The sequence below is a fragment of the Scyliorhinus canicula genome, chromosome 8 (genome assembly GCF_902713615.1).
Source record: "Scyliorhinus canicula chromosome 8, sScyCan1.1, whole genome shotgun sequence".
Lineage (NCBI taxonomy): Eukaryota > Metazoa > Chordata > Chondrichthyes > Carcharhiniformes > Scyliorhinidae > Scyliorhinus > Scyliorhinus canicula.
Window position 1 is genome coordinate 48526646 of NC_052153.1, and position 19489 is coordinate 48546134.

At 46.1% G+C, this 19489-nt stretch overlaps 1 protein-coding gene across 4 annotated transcripts; it reads left to right on the forward strand.

The window, feature by feature from the left end:
• The first annotated feature begins 1468 nt into the window (after window positions 1-1468).
• On the forward strand, window positions 1469-16183 carry ppp1r3b (protein phosphatase 1, regulatory subunit 3B). Of its 4 annotated transcripts, XM_038804501.1 has the most exons (3): window positions 1476-1604; window positions 3705-3950; window positions 12674-16183. In XM_038804501.1, exons 1-3 carry the CDS (start codon window positions 1591-1593, stop codon window positions 13563-13565), a joined length of 1152 nt encoding a protein of 383 aa, XP_038660429.1. In that variant the 5' UTR covers window positions 1476-1590; the 3' UTR covers window positions 13566-16183. The 4 variants fall into 4 exon arrangements, with proteins under 4 accessions (XP_038660430.1, XP_038660429.1, XP_038660432.1 ...); XM_038804502.1 differs by lacking the exon at window positions 3705-3950 and having other exon boundaries at window positions 1469-1604; XM_038804504.1 differs by lacking the exons at window positions 1476-1604; window positions 3705-3950 and adding an exon at window positions 1651-1672.
• The last annotated feature ends 3306 nt before the right edge of the window (window positions 16184-19489 follow it).

Below are 19489 nucleotides of genomic sequence, written 5' to 3' on the forward strand. Positions count from 1 at the left end.
TCACACAGATACATTGAGACAAAGCCAACAGTTATTTTAATGACTGACCTGGGACAATGCGGAGAATTCCTGCCTTACTTCAGTCTTCAGCCAATTGGCTCAATCTGAACGTCTTTAAATATTTACATTTTGCAGGCATTGAGCCAATTAAAGGGGGGGGGGGGGGGGGGGGATAATCCTCAAAAACTGACGGAGAAAGTGATGCAAATGACAACTTGAATGTTTGAATTTCTAGATTCAATCTGATTTCTGCAGAAATTAGACCAATTGTGGCTGTCTCTGGTGCACAGTGATTCATTCATAATTTCATTAGTGAAATCCTCTGGTGCACACTGTTACCGTGGCGATGACTGCTGCTGATCAAAGCGACAGTCAGAGGCTATCAATAGACATGGAAGTCGTTCATTGATATTTGTCTAATGCTGTCAGAAATTAACTGCAATGAACTGGTAACTGAGTTTCACAACCCATTAACTATGTTTAATGTGCAATGGCTGTTGGAATATATTCAGATGCAAAAATTAATTTGTACCAAGCATGGTCTTGGATGTAATAAAGAGTTTGCAACGTCTATTAACTGTGAATGGCAGAACAGGCTTGAATGGCCTAAACCTTGTTCCCTCGCTGTTACCATTAAGGCACCACAGATTAAAAGAATAAATCCTATTCTGAATAAAGAGGGCCCGAGGCTCTGGGGATATGGCACATTTAGCAATGTGTGCCGTACAAAGCCAGAGTTTGTGTTCTTAACACTGGGCAAACGAACAGAATTGGGACAGTGAAGCAATCAACATGTGTGGAAAGAGCAGTTGGCTTTCTACTGCATTTACTTCCAGATCTAAACTCTTCCACTGCCTTAGTTGCATCAAGCCTTGGCTTCACTATCAACACCTTTGTCCCCTAGTCAGCGACGAGCACATAACCCAGGTTTGTGTGCAGTGCCGAGGGAGTGCCGCGTTGCCAGAGATACTGCATTTTGGATGGTAAATTAAACTGCGGCCCCTTAGACTGGCTACAAAAAAAGGTCTCATAGCCTCATTCGAAAAGCAGAGGATGTCAGGCCATCATTTATCCCTCAGCCGACACCACACCATATTTGGCTAGGATGAATGACAGTGCTGATTGTGGGATCCCTCTGGTGCACAAATTGTTGCCTTTTTCTACCTTTCAAAAATACTTTATAGGCTGCAAACCACTGGGGATGATCACTCCACATGCAAGCCCTTATTTTCTCACGTCCTCCGACTTGTATCAAGTTGCTGTGTCCACCTCTGACTGTATCCTTTGTAGTGAAATACCACCCGCCCCACGAACCCGCGGCGGCTGCGCCCCCTCGCGGCGGATCACGGGGCCGCCCGACTGGGCTCCGATTGGGTGGATGTTGCCGGGGCCCGCGCGCTAATTGGTTGAAAGCGTCTGTGACGTTGATGGGGGCGGGGATTCTGTCCATCAGTGGAGAGTTGCGGGGAGGAGGAGGAGGAGGGGGAAGAGGTTAGAGGAGTGGGGCAAGGGGGGGCTGGCTGGCAGGCAGGTAGTGCACCCAGCCATCTGCACAGGCACGGTGGAGCTGCCAGCTCTCCCCCCAGCCCTATGAATTGCAGCAGGTAAGTGAGAGGGGGAAGTGGCATACAGCAGCCGGCGAGCATAAGGAAGACTCGGGCTCTTGTAAATTGTAACTACGTTTACGGAAGTTTCTATTTATAGTGTATTTCATGTCTTGGGAAGGTTTTTTTTAGCTAGCCAGCCCATTCTTTTGGAGTTAGACCAGGATGTATTTTGCATTCATCAAACACAAGTCAGGCGGTAGTTGCTTTCCGAATTTGTGATGCGTAATAAGAATTTACAACGCACAGCAAGTTCGGAGATGGCTTGCTCGCTTTAAACTGTGTCTAAATATGTATATCCGAGATTCCTGTATTGTGGGAGGAGGGGAGCTCTCCAGGAACCTGCGATGCGAGACTGCTGACAGATATCCTGGACACTTAGCAATACTGGACACTCGTTCAGAGTTGTGTGTGGAAAAGAAAGGCAGCTCCAGGCAGGAGGGGGAGGGGGGGGGGGGGGGGGGAGGATTACACCGGGTCGTGGAGTATTTCTTTATTTTTGAGGTTCACTGGGTGGGGAAGAAAGTGTGGATTATCCAACGTTCACACCGAGACTTTGTCCAACCTTGGCAGCGAAATGACATCGAAGCTTTGAAATAGATAGCTTTCTTGGTGAAACTTACCTCGCGATATCGATGCACTATTTTAAATATATAATTAATTGCGCCTAACATTAAAATAAGCGGTTCCAGCTCCTTGGCTAACCCGAGAGGCAGGAATGAAATGACAAGGTTTATGCACTCGGGTTTATTTGTTTTAATGATAAGAGCTAGGGTCAGTTGCATCAGCTTCCTACACTTCCCAGTGCCCGTTCTGCAGCCTCTCTGGCTCCAGTCTACCCCAGCCGCACCGCCCCACCCCTACTGTATAAAGGGATCATTGTTCATGATCGAAAATATTGGGGCCAATATGCAAAACGGTGGTTAAGGATTGTATTTTATGATGATTGTTGTTTGACAGGGGGCGACTGTTTAAGGGCACGGAACTTAGTTGGCAAGTCTTTCCGTTAGCCACTCAATTGGAGAGCAGAATTTGATTCCAAAACCTCACTATTTAAAATGTCCAGGAAACTAATGTCAGCGGATCTAATCAACGCTTACCCTTTTTTAAAAAAAAAACCGGCACATGTTTCAAAATAGATCATTTTCTCTCCTGTAATAAAAAGCAATTCTAAAGTTCATGAAGAATGAATACTTGACCTTGAAATTCCTTTAGAATTTCATATAACCATGTTCCCTTTTGATCCTGCTGTGTAATTTTAAAGCCTTTTTGAGTTGGTTGTCATTTAAATTCCCCCACTCGGTTCCCTAAAAAGAATCATTTTGTTGCTGGAATTGCAAAAGAAAGAATTTAGATTTGTATCTGAACCTTCTTATCCCCAGGACCTCCCAAATCGCTACACCCAATGCAATGCTGCTGAGATGCTTCAGTTACTATTGCAGTGTGGGAAATGGGGCAGCCAATTTATGCACTGCAAACTCTGACCAAACAGCAGTGAGATGCAAGGCTAGATAATCTGTGATGTGGTTACGGTACAAATAATGGTCAGGATATGGAGGAGAACTCGCCAGTTCTACTTTGAAATAGTGTCAGTGGATCTATAGTGTCCACCTGAGAGGACACACAGGACCTTGGTTGAATGTCTTGTCTATGATGGCAACACTTCGGACAGTGCAGCACTCCCTCCGTACTGTTCTGACGTGGAAGCCTGGATTTGTGCAGGATTGCCACTGTAATATTCCAGGGTATAAAATCTTCAGATGAGACAGGGAGGGAGGTAAAAGAGGAGGTGGTATTGCAATTTTTATCAGGGAATCAATTCCAGCATTAAGGAGGGACAACATCTTTGAAGGCTCTTCAAATGAAGCCATATGGGTAGAACTTGAAAACCAGAATGAAGCAATCACATTGCTGGGAGTGCTCTATACCGGTGTTTTTCAAACTGTTTTACCGGGAACCCATTTTTACCAACTGGCTAACCTTCGGGACCCATGCCGGATGATCTTCGCGATCCACCATTTTCGCTTACCTTTAATGTGAATAGTGAGCCCACTGGTCCTCACTAACTCACTTGCTTTGTCATTCAATGTTACATTTCAGTATGGGTTGCTCATCAGAGATCTTGGAGCTCACACCAGCACTGCTTTGTCCTGCCATGGACTCTCCTGAGAAGCTCTCTCCAGCAGATTCATTTGTGGGAAACTGGCCTGTTTGTGTCTCTGGCCCCCTCTTCCTTCGTCCAAGAAGATCCACCTTCAGTTCTTCACACAGTCCTGTTGCTTTCTTGCTGGCAACTGCAAAATGGAGGAATCTCTCCTCCGTAATTGTGCACCCAGAGTACACGAGTTTAGTGTACGGGGCATGTGACCTGCTTTCTGCCGCTGCTTCTGCCAGGGAGACATCGATTTAAATGTTTTGAAAAATCTGCTCCTGGGACACTACACTGATGTCCGGAGGAGGCGGTCTGCCCTGCTAGACTCCGGGCCTGCACACTGCTACATCCGGCTGAGGGGGGCATGCATGTGCGGGATGGCCGATAGTCTGAAAGCTGGTTGTGCTGGCAGTTTTAAAAGCTGGTTGCGGTGTTGTGCACTTCTTTCCACGATTGGGAATGCCGCGACTGTTCACTCCGACCCCGAGTTTGAAAATGATTGTTGTAGACACCACAAGGACTGGAGTGATTCAAGAAGGGTGAAACCACGGTGGCACACTGGTTAGCACTGTTGCCTCGCGGTGCTGAGGTCCCAGGTTTGATCCCGGCTCGTCGTCGCTGTCTGTGTGAGTCTTACCCCCACAGCCCAAAGATGTGCAGGGTAGGTGAATTGGCCCCACTAAATTGCTCCTTTTAATTGGGGGGGGAAAAAATTGGATATTCCAAATTTAATTTGGATAAAAAAGGGCTGGCGCCTTTGGGTAGTTAGGGATGGGAAATGAATGAGGCTTTATTGGCATCGCGCACACCTAAGAATGTATTTTTTCTTTACAAACCCAAGCAGGTGTCAGTTTGCAACTTTCAGAATGCTACATCAGGTTGCTTCTTTCTGACTTAAATTAACATCACCACCACGGTAGGGAAGGGGCTGCGAAAGCTGCCAAGAGTTTATTCAGACAGGTGACCCAAACCTGGGCCAAAGAGGTGGGCTTTAAGGAACAGTTTAGGGACGGAATTCCAGAACTGGACAGCTGAAGGCACGGCCAGCAGTGTGATTTGTAGGAAGTGGAGGACGTACAGGAGGCCTGAGTTGACGGAATGCAGCGGGTTGTTGGGTTGAAGGGGGTGACAGAGATGGGGAACGATGAGAAGCTGCAAAGGGATTTGAACATGGAGTCGAGTGTTTTGAAATCGAGGTGTTAGTGGACCGGGAGCCTTAGTTGGTCACTGAGCACAGGGGAAGGTGAGAGGCTGAATAAGAGAGCGTTGGAATAGTGGAATCTGGAGGAGGTGTGATTGAGAGTTTCAGCAGCAGTTGGGCTGAAGCAGGGTAGAGATAACTGCTCCTGTGGGGAAACTGATTGCCTTCTTCTATGCCTTAACTACATGTAAAATTGATACAAGATTCCAGTTATGCTCTCCGATTTCCCACTCTAAATTACCTTTAGAACTGAAGAGATAAGTTGCTTTATAATATTGGGAGCATTATCTGAAGTAAGCTGGTATGTTATTTTGCTGCCCAGACGTGACCGTGCAATCCTGTTCATGTATTTAGACACAGCAGATCATTCAGAGGGCTATTGCTGCTCAGGGCTATTTGTCAATTTGTAGTTCGCTCTCCATGTTGGAAAAATATACCTCTGAAATGTGACGTATATTAAAATTGTTTCCCGTTCTGAATTCTATTATGGGGTTATTCTGCATTTGATTCTCAATGAGTCTTTAAAAAAATCCACCTTGGCGCCCTCTCGCCGCTGAGTTGGCTGGTCGTGGGTTCAATGCCACTCCAGAGACTTGAGCTGCTAATAGTAGGCTGAAATTCCGATGCAGGAATTTTGGAAAGGAGGAACCTGAAGCAGCATTCTGGAAGTTGCAAACTGACACCTGCTTGGGTTTGTAAAGAAAAAATACATTCTTAGGTGTGCGCGATGCCAATAAAGCCTCATTCATTTCCCATCCCTAACTACCCTAACTGCCCTAAGAGGGCAGCACGGTAGCATTGTGGATAGCACAATCGCTTCACAGCTCCAGGGTCCCAGGTTCGATTCCGGCTTGGGGCACTGTCTGTGCGGAGTCTGCATATCCTCCCCGTGTGTGCGTGGGTTTCCTCCGGGTGCTCCGGTTTCCTCCCACAGTCCAAAGATGTGCAGGTTAGGTGGATTGGCCATGATAAATTGCCCTTAGTGTCCAAAATTGCCCTTAGTGTTGGGTGGGGTTACTGGGTTATGGGGATAGGGTGGAGGTGTTAACCTTGGGTAGGGTGCTCTTTCCAGGAGCCGGTGCAGGCTCGATGGGCCGAATGGCCTCCTTCTGCACTGTAAATTTTATGTAACTCTATGTAATACCCAAAGGTGCCAGCCCTTTTTTAGCTAAATTAAATTTGGAATATCCAATTATTTCCCCCCCCCCCCCCCCAATTAAAGGGACAATTTTTGGGGCCAATTCACCTACCCTGCACATCTTTGGGCTGTGGGGGTAAGACTCACACAGATAGCGACCCTGGGCCGGGATTGAACCTGGGATCTCAACACCGCAAGGTAACAGTGCTAACCAAGAGTGCCCTCCTGTCGGAGGTGGCATCTTTCAGATGAGGCATTGAACTGAGATCCCTTCTACCCTCTTGGATGGATGTAAAAGATCCCACAATTAGGGGGAGCACGGTGGCAGTGGTGAGCACTGCTGCCTCACGGGTTCGATCCCGGCCCTGGATCACTGTCCGTGTGGAGTTAGCACATTCTGCCCATGTTTGCGTGGGTTTCGCCCCCACAGCACAGAGGGGCAGCACGGTAGCATAGTGATTAGCATAATTACTTCACAGCTCCAGGGTCGATTCCGGCTTGGGTCACTGTCTGTGCGGAGTCTGCACATCCTCCCCGTGTGTGCATGGGGTTCCCCCAGGTGCTCCGGTTTCCTCCCACAGTTCAAAGATATGCAGGTTATGTGGATTGGCCATGATAAATTGCCCTTGGAGTCCAAAATTGCCCTTAATGTTGGGTGGGGTTACTGGGTTATGGGGTAGGGTGGAGATGTTGACCTTGGGTAGGGTGCTCTTTCCAAGAGCCAGTGCAGCCTCGATGGGCCGAATGGCCTCCTTCTGCACTGTAAATTCTATGATAATCTATGATGTGCAGACTAGGTGGATTGGCTATGCTAAATTGCCCCTTAATTGGAAAAAACAAACTCAATATTTTTTTTTTTAATCCCACAAGTCAAAGGTGCTATACAAATGCAAGTTTAAAAAATATATATTATAAGGTCAAGGATAGTCTAATTTAATTTATTGTGCCTGCTTCATTACACAGAGTACAGATAGTATTCATGGTACTGGTGGCAAGGCTTCTTCTCCTTTGTGTTGAATTTTGTTTGCTTTCTTTCAATCATTCTTGGGAATGTTGGAATTTAATTCATCTGTCTTTGTTCTGAGGCACTGGTGAACTTTCAGTCTGGCTTTCTCAGTTGCCAGTTAAGAGTCAACCGCACTGCTTAGTGACTAGAGTCGTATGTTTAGGCCGGACCCGTAATGTTGGCTGCTTTCCTTCCCTAACGGACATTACTTAAACAGTTGGAATTTCACAATAATCCAATGTTTAATGGTCACTTTTAATGATGTCCATTTTTTATTTTAAAAGCTTAAATTAAAAAAAAACAAATTAAACTTTTCAAACTGCCAGGGTAGGATGTGACCAACCCGCCCCCCGCCCCCTGGATTGTAAATATATAGAATCGTAGAATCCTTACAGTGCAGAAGAAGGCCATTCGGCCCATCCAGTCTGCACCGACCCTCTGAAAGAGCACCCTACCCAGACCCTATCTGCATAATCCTACCTAACCTTTGGACACATAGGGGCAAATTAGCATGGCCAATCCACCTAATCTACACATCTTTGAACTGTGGGAGGAAACCGGAGCACCCGGGGGAAACTCACGCAGGCATGGGGAGAACTGCATTTTAATATTTGCAATAAATCAAATACTAATGGGGGCTGGAAATTTGAACTGTAAAATTAAATAGATACTGGAAATATGAGTAAGGAACGCATAATGGTTCTGGGCTAATTTTGATGATGAATGACGTTTTGTTGAGTGTGGTAACTAAGGCTGCTCGGTGGTGCATCTGACTTCATCTATGATGTCTGAAAATGCTATAACTGAGTTCAAACTCGTGAATGTATGTTTGACTTCAACTTAATTTTATCTGCATTGATTCGTTCATGAATTGATGGTGTTACTTACCAAACTGCTTGTGATGCAAAGACTACTACTTTTTAATGTAGTTTTCAAAAAAAATTCCAGGAGGTGTGGGGCAAGGAAGGAATGAGGTGGAAAAGGGAAGCCTTGTGGATCTGCACGTTCCTGACCTCCTTGGGTTTTCAGTGGCCCCGTGAATAACTGCAGTTTAAAATGCGCTTTTGTTTACATTTGGCTTGCTGCCTAGATTTATTTTCAGCTGGGGGATGGTAGATGTCGTAGAGTGCATGCATGAATTTCTAGAAGCTGAGGTGCCCTTTGTCTTTACATGGGGGAGGTTAAACAAATGAACTGAAATGAAAAATGAAATGAAATGAAAATCGCTTATTGTCACAAGTAGGCTTCAAATGAAGTTACTGTGAAAAGCCCCTAGTCGCCACATTCCGGTTTAGGAAGGAAATTCGAGAGCTGGAAAACTGAAAGCATGACCACCAACTGTGCAGTGATGGAGGGATTTGAAAACAACGACGGACATTTCAAACTTGGTATTTGCTGTATAGGAGCCAGTGTTCGTGAGCACAGAGCTGATAGTTGAGCAGGACTTTGAGCTAGTTAGAATGCGGGCAGCAGAAGCTTGGATGAACTCTGGTTTATGGAGGAACAGGCTGGACAGGAGAGTGTTGGAATGGTCCACTTCAGTGGTAACAAAAGCATTGATGGGGAACTCCGCAGGACCATGTTACAGAAACGAAAGCAGGTGGTACTGGTGATATGAGGTTGGCAAATCGTTTTGGGCACAAATGAGGCACCAAGTTTGTGAACTGTCTGGTTCAGCCGGCCACTGTTTGCTAGAAAGAGAGACGGAGTATTGTGAAAAGGAAACTTGAGTTTCTGATGGGCATCAAAGACAATAGCAACACAGTGGCACAGTGGTTAGCACTGCTGCCTCACAGTACCAGGGACCTGGGTTTGATTCCTGTCTTGGGCGACTGTTTGTGTGGAGTTTGCACCTTAGAACATAGAACAGTACAGCACAGAACAGGCCCTTCGGCCCTCAATGTTGTGCTGAGCAATGATCACCCTACTTAAACCCACGTAACCCGTATACCCGTAACCCAACAATCCCCCCATTAACCTTACACTACGGGCAATTTAGCATGGCCAATCCACCTAACCTTCTCCCCATGTCTGCGTGGGTTTCCTCCGGGTGCTCCAGGTTCCTCCCACATTTCAAAGATATGCAGGTTAGGTGGATTGGCCATGATCAATTCGCGGGTTACAGGGATAGGGCAGGGGACCGGACCTTGGTAGAGTGCTCTTTTGGAGGGTCATGCACACTCAATGGGCTGAATGGACTCCTGCACTGTAGGGGTTCTATGGATGGCTTTGATCTTTGCAATGTTTAGTTCATGTTTCTACTCCTCTCACTGAACTTAAATGCACTGGTTTAAAATCGTAATTGCACATTAAGTAACACATCTTTCATGTTGTTTTATCCTATAATATATTTTCCATGGGCCCATAGCTCTCTGATAGCTCCAGTCTCTGCTCCATCCCCTTCTACTTTGTGCGCCTGCTCATTCTGTCGCTGCCCCTCCACTCCCCACCCCCAGAATCTCCTTAAACCAGGTGCATCTGGTGTTGAATTTAAAAGTACTAATTTAAAGTGGTAATTGTACACTGATTAGCACATCTATTATGATGTTGTCGTGCTGTAATGTGTATATTACTGGTGCCCATAGCTTTTTGGCACCCTGTCCAAACAGCCACTAATTTTCTAGTGCTGGCATTGGAGCATGGGGGAAATATGGTGATGGAGTATGAGGAGGAAGGAAGAGCCACAGCTGAGCTTGATCTTGCCCTCACCTGACATCCACCCATTTTGCACGTCCTGCAGAGATCGCTGGATGGCGATGGCACACCTTGGTGAGTGTCACGCACTTTGTCGGCAGCTGAGGCAATTCTGAAGTTGAGAGCACTCTAACCCTGGCTGAGAAAATAGCTTGATACAAACTCACAGATGTGTTGCTGGCTGGCTCAGCTTCTTAGTTTGGATCGTGCTAATAGAATGATAATATAGGTGGCACAGTGGTTAGCACTGCTGCCTCACCACACCAGGGTCCCGGGTTCAATTCTGGCCTTGGGTGACTGTGTGGAGTTTGCACATTCATTCTCCCCCTATCTACGTGGGTTTCCTCCGGGTGCTCCGGCTTCCTCCCACAACCCAAGGATTTGCAGGTTAGGTGGATTGGCCATGCTAAATTGCTTCTAATTGTCCAAAAGGTTAGGAGGGGTTCCAGGGTCACGGGGATAGGACTTTACACAGTAACTTCATTGCAGTGTTAATGTGACACTAATTGTGACACCTACTTGTGACATTAATAAAGATTATTATTATTATGGGGCAGCAGAGTGGGCTTAGTTAGAGTGATCTTTTGGGGGGTCGGTGCAGACTAGATGGGCCAAATGGTCTCCTTCTGCGCTGTAGGGGTTCTATGAATGAAAGAAATTGCACTTGTATCACCCCCTTCATTGTCACTTGAATATCCCAAAACGTTTTGCAGCCACTGAAGTATTTTTGTAATGTCACTGCTCTTAACGTTGGAAACATTTTTTTTTTTTAATTTCTTTTTTTTAAATTTAGATTACCCAATTATTTTTTCTATTAAGGGGCAATTTAGCATGGCCAATCCACCTACTCTGCACATTTTTGGGTTGTGGGGGTGAAACCCACGCAGACACGGGGAGAATGTGCAAACTCCACACAGACAGTGACCCAGAACCGGGATCGAACCTGGGACCTCAGCGCCGTGAGGCGGTTGTGCTAACCACTAGGCCACCGTGCTGCCCTTAACGTTGGAAACATTGCAACCAACCAAACAGCATATATGGCAATGAGGAAACCATCTGTTTTGATGTTAGTTAGTTTCTCACCCAAAAGAGGGCACCTCCAACAGTGCAGCACTCCCTCAGCATTGCACTGAGTGCTAGCCTAGATCTGGTCTTCAAGTCTCTGGTGGTACTGGGACCCAATAACCTTCTGAGCTGAGAGTGCCACCAGTGAGCCACAACTGATGCAATAGTGTTTAACAACACTGTACAGCTGACTGTACATTTCTCAAGCGGACAGAGCTCTGCTCAAATCTCCCAAGTGCCAGTCAGTTTTATTACTCGAGGTGTCAGCTTGGTTGAACGACGAGCAATGCTTTGACATTGTCTCCATTTGTGACCTTGTGCCAGTAATGGGTTGAAATGTCAACAGCAATCACTTTATAGGGCGGCACGGTAGCACAGTGGTTAGAACTGCTGCCTCGAGGCTCCAGGGACCCGGGTTAAATTCCTGGCTTGGGTCACTGTCTGTGCGGAGTCGGCACGTTCTCCCCGTGTCTTGGTTTCCTCCGGGTGCTCCGGTTTCCTCCCACAAGTCCCTATAGACGTGCTTGTTAGGTGAATTGGACATTCTGAATTTTCTCTCTGTGTATCCGAACAGGCGCCGGAATGTGGTGACTAGGGTCTTTTCACAGTAACTTCATTGCATTGATTGCATTTATTTAGTTGCACTTATCTAGAAATTGAGAGTCCATCGGCTAAGCACTATGTCACATCACTTCTGTTAAATTGAATGTGGATTGGGGCAGCTGTAGTTCTATTTGATGTTTGTCATGTTTGCAATGTCAAACTATTTTAAACTTATTACCCATTGCCACTGAAAACCCCCGTCTATGCTTTTCTTACGTCCTTGAATGTTTATTTACCCCCACCCCGATGATACTCTTTCTTCAAACTCTCCGCCCAATAAATTCCAACTCAGTCACCCTATTCTGTTCTAAACTAAATCCTGTCCTTCACCCCGTCCTTACAGAACCACACTGGGTCCTTTTGCCCAAATCCTTGCTGTCTTCAAATTCCTCCTCTTTACCTCTAACCCACGTTGGTCCTCAACTCTGATCTTCAGCGAGTCTGTTTTTCTGTTCACCTTGCATTCCAGATTTGGTAGCAGAGCTTTCACGCCCTCTCGCCTTGTCCTGTGGAACATCTTCCCAAAACCCTTCTGTCTTTCCCTTCATCTCAAAGTCTTCCCAAACTCCTGTTTTTGATCACTTCCTGAACTGCCCCTTCCCGTCAGTGACTTTATTTTCTGTCAGTAAAATGCCCTGGCACTTTTCACCTCATTTAAAGAGTTACATTGAGTTAGAGAGTTGGGGCAGCACGGTAGCATAGTGGTTAGCATAATGGCTTCACAGCGCCAGGGTCCCAGGTTCGATTCCTGGCTTGGGTCACTGTCTGTGCAGAGTCTGCACGTTCTCCCCGTGTCTGCGTGGGTTTCCTCTGGGTGCTCCGGTTTCCTCCCACAGTCCAAAGATGTGCAGGGGTAGGCTATGATAAATTGCCCCTAGTGTCCAACAAAAAAAAAGTAAGGTGGGGTTACTGGGATAGGGTGGAAGTATGGGGATAGGGTGTGGGCTTAGGTAGGGTGCTCTTTCCAAGGGCCGGTGAAGACACGATGGGCTGAATGGCCTCCTTCTGCACTGTGAAATTCTGTGTTCTGTATAAGTGGGTAAAATGCCGCGAAAGTAAAATATCTTGCCGTAATTAAACGTTATTGTTAGTAAAAGGGTGCTGCGTTTCTGTCTCGTGGTCCCGCTGATTTTGGGATGAAACCTGATTGTTTCTCTTGTGATTTAGGTGCATCAACTAACTTTTTAAAAATGTTTTTGTTTCCCACTAGTATGCTTGAGGTCTTGTCTCCTAGATCTGCAATGCCAATTGACCTAGCTATGCAGTTATACCTTCCTCCTCCATTCAAGAAAGCGAGCTACACCACAAAAAGGGCACTGAAAGGAAACGAGCCACTACGATCATGTATTCACCTCCACATCGGTGAAGATACAGCAGAAAACGAGCAGAGAATCAAGGAACAGAAGCGTGTTTCCTTTGCAGACACAAAGGGCTTGCCCTTGACTACGGTTAAATTCTTCAACTTACATGACCTAAATATTTCCTTCAATGTTGATGACCTGATCAGCAGCTTGGTAGGCCTGAAGACCACAGCCAAAGATAACCTGCTCTTAGATTTTGCACAGCCTTCGTCCGATTACCTAGACTTCAAGAGTCGCATAGAAACTGACTCCGTCTGCCTTGAAAACTGCATGTTACAAGAGAACACCATTAGGGGGACAGTCAAGGTGAAAAACATTGTGTTTGAGAAGTCCTTGAAAGTGAGAATAACATTTGACACTTGGAAATCTTTGCAAGACCACGACTGCCGCTATGTCCAGGACTCGTATGGAGGCTCAGATAAAGACACTTTTGCATTTGAGATTCACTTACCAGAATACGTTGTTCCACACGAAAGGATAGAGTTTGCCATCTGTTATGAAAGTGGTGGGAAGATCTATTGGGATAGTAACAAGGGGCAGAACTACAGGTTAATCCGATCGGAGCTGAAACATGCACCGGAATCTAGCAAATCGTCACTGGATGCTTTATTGACTGAAAATGACCGCATGCCAGGATATGGGATTGAATTTGACCATTATGGTGGACTCCGTTGCTCCTATGGTTTGTTCCCCGAATGGCCCAGTTACGCTGGTTATGACAAGATGGGACCTTACTATTGAGCAAGATTGCTTGGGACTATATTGTTCTTGAAATTCTAGATGGTTTTTAACTTGTCTTTCAATGTATTACTGGTTTAGTAAAAAACAGTGCTGGTTGCACGCACCAACTTGGACTTTGTCAACACCTCAGAATCTTGCGGTTTTTAACATTTATTAAATCTGGGTTGTCAGTGCGCGAGCTCGTATTGTAATCTATAATTTGAAATGTCTGCTGAGGATCACTAAAAGAACGCCCCCCTCTCCAAATATACCAAGTGTTTGCATTCTGTACTCTGTGTTGCTGTTTGATTTTCCGGTCTGTTTTGTAATTGTCCTGAGCTGCACTGCCAATTCAAGGATGACTCTCGGTCACTTCTGAAAGGCCCCAGTCTTTTCAACTCTTACCGAGTTGTGCACCAAGTGGATTTGGGAAGCTCTCCTAAGGCAGTCGTTGACGCGTGGAATAGACATGTGCATAGGGCAGTGGAGGCGTTATCTAAAGGCTGTGACGGAAGCCATTCCAGGGCCTTTCTGAATGGATCATCTAATGATAGGCCTCAACTGTATTTTTGCTGAAGAACTTGTTTAAAAGCCCACTGCAGGTCTGGTGTCGGAACTAGGGTCCTGGGATCAAGGTCAAGGCAACAAGGCATTTTTAAAAACCAATTCAAACATCTGACTCATGGTGTTGATTTTGATCAACAGACAATCGTTAGTACACAATCTGATTGGAACTTCTTTTTATCAGGACTAATTATCCAAGGGGAAAAGAGAGTGCGCACTTTCATATTTATTCAATCGAGTAGAAATTTGTCGACCCTTCCACCGAGATATTCAGTTTTTCTTCTTGCCAATGAGTTTACTCTCATAAAACTGTGAATTTGACTTACCAGAAGTCTTGCATGTTAGCTTGCCCAGAGATGCTCCTTCACTCGACAGTTCCATCAAATTAGTGGCTCAAAAGATATTTAAACTGAAGTTTGAGTCCCCTCTCATCTGAGAGATTTACATTTGCCCGGGAGATTTATCACATAACAGTGACTGTGTGCTCTCTGTTGTAGATTGGCTCCTGTGCTTGGTAAAACTGAGCCTGTACAACACTGTCTGTGAAACTGAATTAAGTGAGCAGGAATAAGCATCAACAAATGATTTTGCCCATTTGTCCCAAAGGCACTGTCAGCTGGGACACAGCTCCTTGATTTTCCGGCCTGTTTTGTAATTGTCCTGAGCTGCACTGCCAATTCAATGATGACTCTCGGTCACTTCTGAAAGACCCCAGTCTTTTCAACTCTTACCGAGTTGTGCACCCAGCAGGTGTTGCTTCCAGTCCCCAGTCCTAACGACGAGGAACAGCCATTGAGCCTGGGAAACTCCTGACCTTTTGCTCAGTGCCGGTTGAGGTTGTTCATGAAGGCCCCCCACCTTCTCGTCCTTGCCCCTCGCCTGAGGTGTGTTGATTCTCAGGTTAAATCACCACCAGTCAGCTCTCCCCTCAAAGGGGAAAGCAGCCTCTGGTTATCCAGGCCTATGGCCCCAAGTGGCGCAGTCATATATTGAGCTGCCTGGGAACCCCAGTAAGTACTTCCCTGTCCAAAACATTTGGGGTCCCCCCCCCCCCCCCCCCCAACTTTGTGCTATTGAACCCACTGTGCTACATATTTTATGATTTAAGTGCAGTTCATTACAGTACAGTGTTGATCTGTAATGATTCTTTTCTTATTTCCCACAAGGAAGGCTACTGAGCATGTACAGTCCACATGGCGCACTCACATTTGAGACAAATTCTATGCAACTTCTGCTACTGCATAATGACAGTGCTTAAAACATTGGGCAGGTTAACAACATCCAGCAGCAACTGTCAATTTCCATTTTTTACACAGCATTCCAGAAGTTTGCCTGCTGCTTTCGGGATTACATTCCAGGAATCTGCCCCTCTTATATTTCTGTCCGGTGAAGCTGTGAATCACAAATCTGGCAGGGAAGAAGACTATATTTGCCTGACCCATTGCCAGCTATTCAACTGTAGTTCTCTATTCTAGCTTCATTTCCAGCCTCAACTATCATCCTTTCATATTCCTTTCCAAACTGTTGTCAATTTCCTCGTGTCCCTGCTCAGTAGATACATGTGGCAAAGCATTCCATGTTCCAATCACTCACTGTGAAAAATCAATTTTACTAACTTCCCCTCGTCTTCTCGCACCTTGGGTGTCTGTCACCAATCCACCAACCAGTGGGCAGGCAATCTTTCATCTTGAAGAGTTTGGAGTAAAATCTCCACAGAGCCCTTCCTCTGAAATGGTTCCTCGGAATAAAAATCTGGTTTATTGGACCTTCTAGTTCTATGGAAGGTTGAGGTCAAGGGAAAGATAGAGGTCAATGGATTTTGGTTATGTGAGAATGAAGGGATATGTAGCAATTGGACTTGCAGATCACCCATGGTGATGGAGCAGACTCCGATGACTGGCCTTATTTTTAATGATCTAAGTGATGAAGCAAGCAGAGGTTGCACCTTGCTCCTTGGGACAAGTATACTCAGTGTGTGCTGTTCAATCCTATTGTTTCACTGACTGGTGCATTGTTTTGGCAAACTCTATTCTGTGTTTGATGTACTTTACACATTAAAGATTGACCTGGTTGTGTCTTTGTGTCCAAGTTAAATTTTATATTTGAACCTTTCAAGTGACTGAAAATGAAGCTTCAAAGCAGGCTCGATTCCATTTCAAATGGAGAAAACTGAGAGGAAGGAGAAAAGTGCAGAGTTTATTTTAGGAAAAGATACAGAAAGAGGAGCGTAAACGAGGCAGGATCAACTTGGAATTCCTGCCCACTGTGGCCCTGCTTCCAGATGTAGTAATTAAAAATAAATTTAGAGTACCCAATTATTTTTTTCCAATTAAGGGACCAATCCACCTACCCTGCACATCTTTTTGGGTTGTGGGGATGAGACCCATGCAGACACTGGGAGAATGGGTAAACTCCACATGGGCGGGGATCAGTTCTGGGTCCTTAGCACCGTGTGGCAGCAGTGCTAACCATTGCATCACCGTGCCACCCTCCGCATGTCGGAATTAAACATCGAAGAAATGGACTGTTCTAGAGGTTTTTGCACTTGACATTTGGTGAAATTATTGTCTCATGTTGTATTTGCTGATCTTATTCCAGGCCTTAACCCATAGACAAAGGTTTCCAAGTGTCCATTTAACCTCAACCATTAATCCTCTATCCATCTTGATGGGACATAAATAAATAATTAATGTAACAAACGCATTTGACATCCACAAAGTCAGCACAGTCAATTGCCATTATCTCAATCCTTGGGCGAAATTCTCCGACCCCCCAGCAGGGTTGGAGAATCGCCTGGGGGCACCTAAAATCCCGCCCCCGCTGTGGCAGAGATTCTCCGCCACCCGGGAAGCGGCGGGGGCAGGAATCTCCCCACTCCGATCGGAGAGGCCCCTGCGGTGATTCTCCGGCCCGGATGGGCCGAGGTCCCGCCGCTGGGAGGCCTCTCCCGCTGCCGAGGTTTAAACCACCTCTGGAACGGCGGGATCAGTGGTGCGAGCAGACCCCCGGGGTCCTGGGGGGGGGCGGGGGGCGATCGGACCCCGGGGGGGGGGTGCCCCCACGGTGGCCTGGCCTGCGATCGGGGCCCCCCGATCAGGGGCCGGGCCAGTGCCCTGGGTGCACTATGTTCCTCCGTGGCTGCCACGGCCGCCACCATGGCGGAGGCGGAAGGGAACACCACATCGCGCATGCGCCGGCAGTGACGTCAGCGGCCAGCTGCCGGCGCATGCGCCGACTGTCGAAAGCCTTTCGGCCAGCCCCGCTCCTGGGGGCGCCGGGTGTTTGCGCCAGTCTTCTGGTGCAAACCGCTCCGGCGCGGGGCTGGCCCCCAAAGGTGGGGAGAATTATTCACCTTTGGGGAGGTGCGACCCCTGAGTGGTTGGCGCCACTCCCCTACTCTGGCACCCTCCGTCACGCCGGGTAGGGGAGAATGCCGCCCCTTGGTTTTTTTTGAAGCCAATAGAAGTATCTCACTTTGCACGGTCACTAGATATTGAAATGATTGTGTCTTGTGTGCATTTTTGCAGGTGGTGTAAAAATTGAGGTGAATAAAATATGAACCCAGGAAACTGCAGCACTCCTTCCCATTTCTGATTTTTTTTTCTGTTCCTGTGGTATTCTTGCATCTTTCTCCACTATTTTCTGTTGTTCTGCCTTGATGGTTCTTCACGCCTTTGGTGAATTCAAGGCTGTTTTAATTTTGGTCCTCTAAACTCCCTGCTATCTTCCAATGCAACTTCTTTCACTGCACTTATTGTATCTGTCACTCCCTAAGCAACTGGGAACACTTGCTCATTGTACAAGGAGTTCTGTCTTGACCCTGAAAGAGTTGCTTAATGTGCATTTGTTGATTGAACAGATGGATGAGGCTAATGTCATTTAATATAACTCACTTTCCCCCATTAGCTCAGATTTATGTCACCTTTGAACATTCGTTAGGCAGAGAGGTTTCAAAATGGTTTGAGAATAAAGATGAGGAGAGACGATTGGGCAGAAAATATGTATATGAAATGGAGTTAAGGTTAGTCTTATAGTTTAAATTTAGAGTATTAAAATAGTTAAGTAACTTGATCTCTCGATGGGCCGAATGGCCTCCTGCATTGTGCAGGGATTCTATGATCACCCTCATTTTAGTACTCCAAGCACGTGAAGTGAAAATCTGCAAAACCAGTTGGCCCATGGAAACATTAATTCTCCTTGTTTAGCTTCCAGTTTAACAACATATTTAGATCTCGTCAGGGTTGTAAAAGCATGAATCTCTCCAAAGCATACTGCAATCTGCACTGACTTCCTGTCTATTGACTTTTAAACCAAGGGGAAGGTTAAGTTGTGCAGCACGTCACCAAGAATTATTTTCTTTGAAAACAATAAATGAAAAAAAAAATACTGTGGTTTAGAGACACCACACAAGTGTTGGAACCTTTAGGATTTTATCAGAAGTAGAAGAGTAAGGAGTTTAACAGGAGGTTTTGGGCAAGGAGAGGGTGAAGTGAGCTCTTGAGTGTCTGTGATTCAAGGGAATTTGGACAATGTAGAGTATCATTAATCAGCAGTGAGGTTGCCAGCGATGGAATGGGAAAGAGGTGACTACCATGAGAAATGAATGACTTGCATTTATATCGAGCTTTTCAAGATGGCGGCACCTCCCGAAATGTTTTGCCGCCAATTAAGCATTTTTGAAATGTTGTCACTGTTGTAAAGTAGGAGACATGGAGAAGGAACAGAGCGTGGCAGCAGCACAGAGGCCTGCTTTAAAGGGGAGGCGGATGGGACGTCAGCTGCAGGAAACTCGATACCGATGAACATTCGGGTTGGATATCTTGTTCAGACGTATGTGTGTGCCAGACCTTTGGTTGCCAAATCAGAGAATTGAGAACCGAGGGTTTACCGACCTCATTTTGTAAACTAAATGAAAAAGGGTTTATTATGGGAATTAGTGGTGAAGGATTAACTTTTAATTCCATCGATATGAAAAAAACACATCCCTATGATGTTGCAAGGCAACATTCCAGCTGCTGTTAGAATATGATTCTGGGAGCAGGAAACTTCAAATTTCTATCTGCTTCACAGATTCTTCCTTCAAACCTGGGCGTTGATAACAGCATAGGCCAGGGGTGGGCAAACTATGGCCCGCATGCGGCCCGCCAAAGGTCTTTATGCGGCCCACCAAGTCATTTAAAAAAAAAATTTTTTTAATTTTTTTAAGGTTAATTGGGGGGGCTGTTGGGTTACTTACTGGTATAGGGTGGATACGTTGACTTGAGTAGGGTGATCATTGCTCGGCACAACATCGAGGGCCGAAGGGCCTGTTCTGTGCTGTACTGTTCTATGTTCTATATGAGGTGCCCAGAATCATAACCGGGTGAAGTAATTATTTTACT

Bases quoted from the DNA above. Each gene is read 5' to 3' on its own strand.
- ppp1r3b (XM_038804501.1), top strand. The intron at 3,951-12,673 runs TTTAGTGTACGG...GTTTCCCACTAG, and splicing joins GTGCACCCAGAGTACACGAG to TATGCTTGAGGTCTTGTCTC.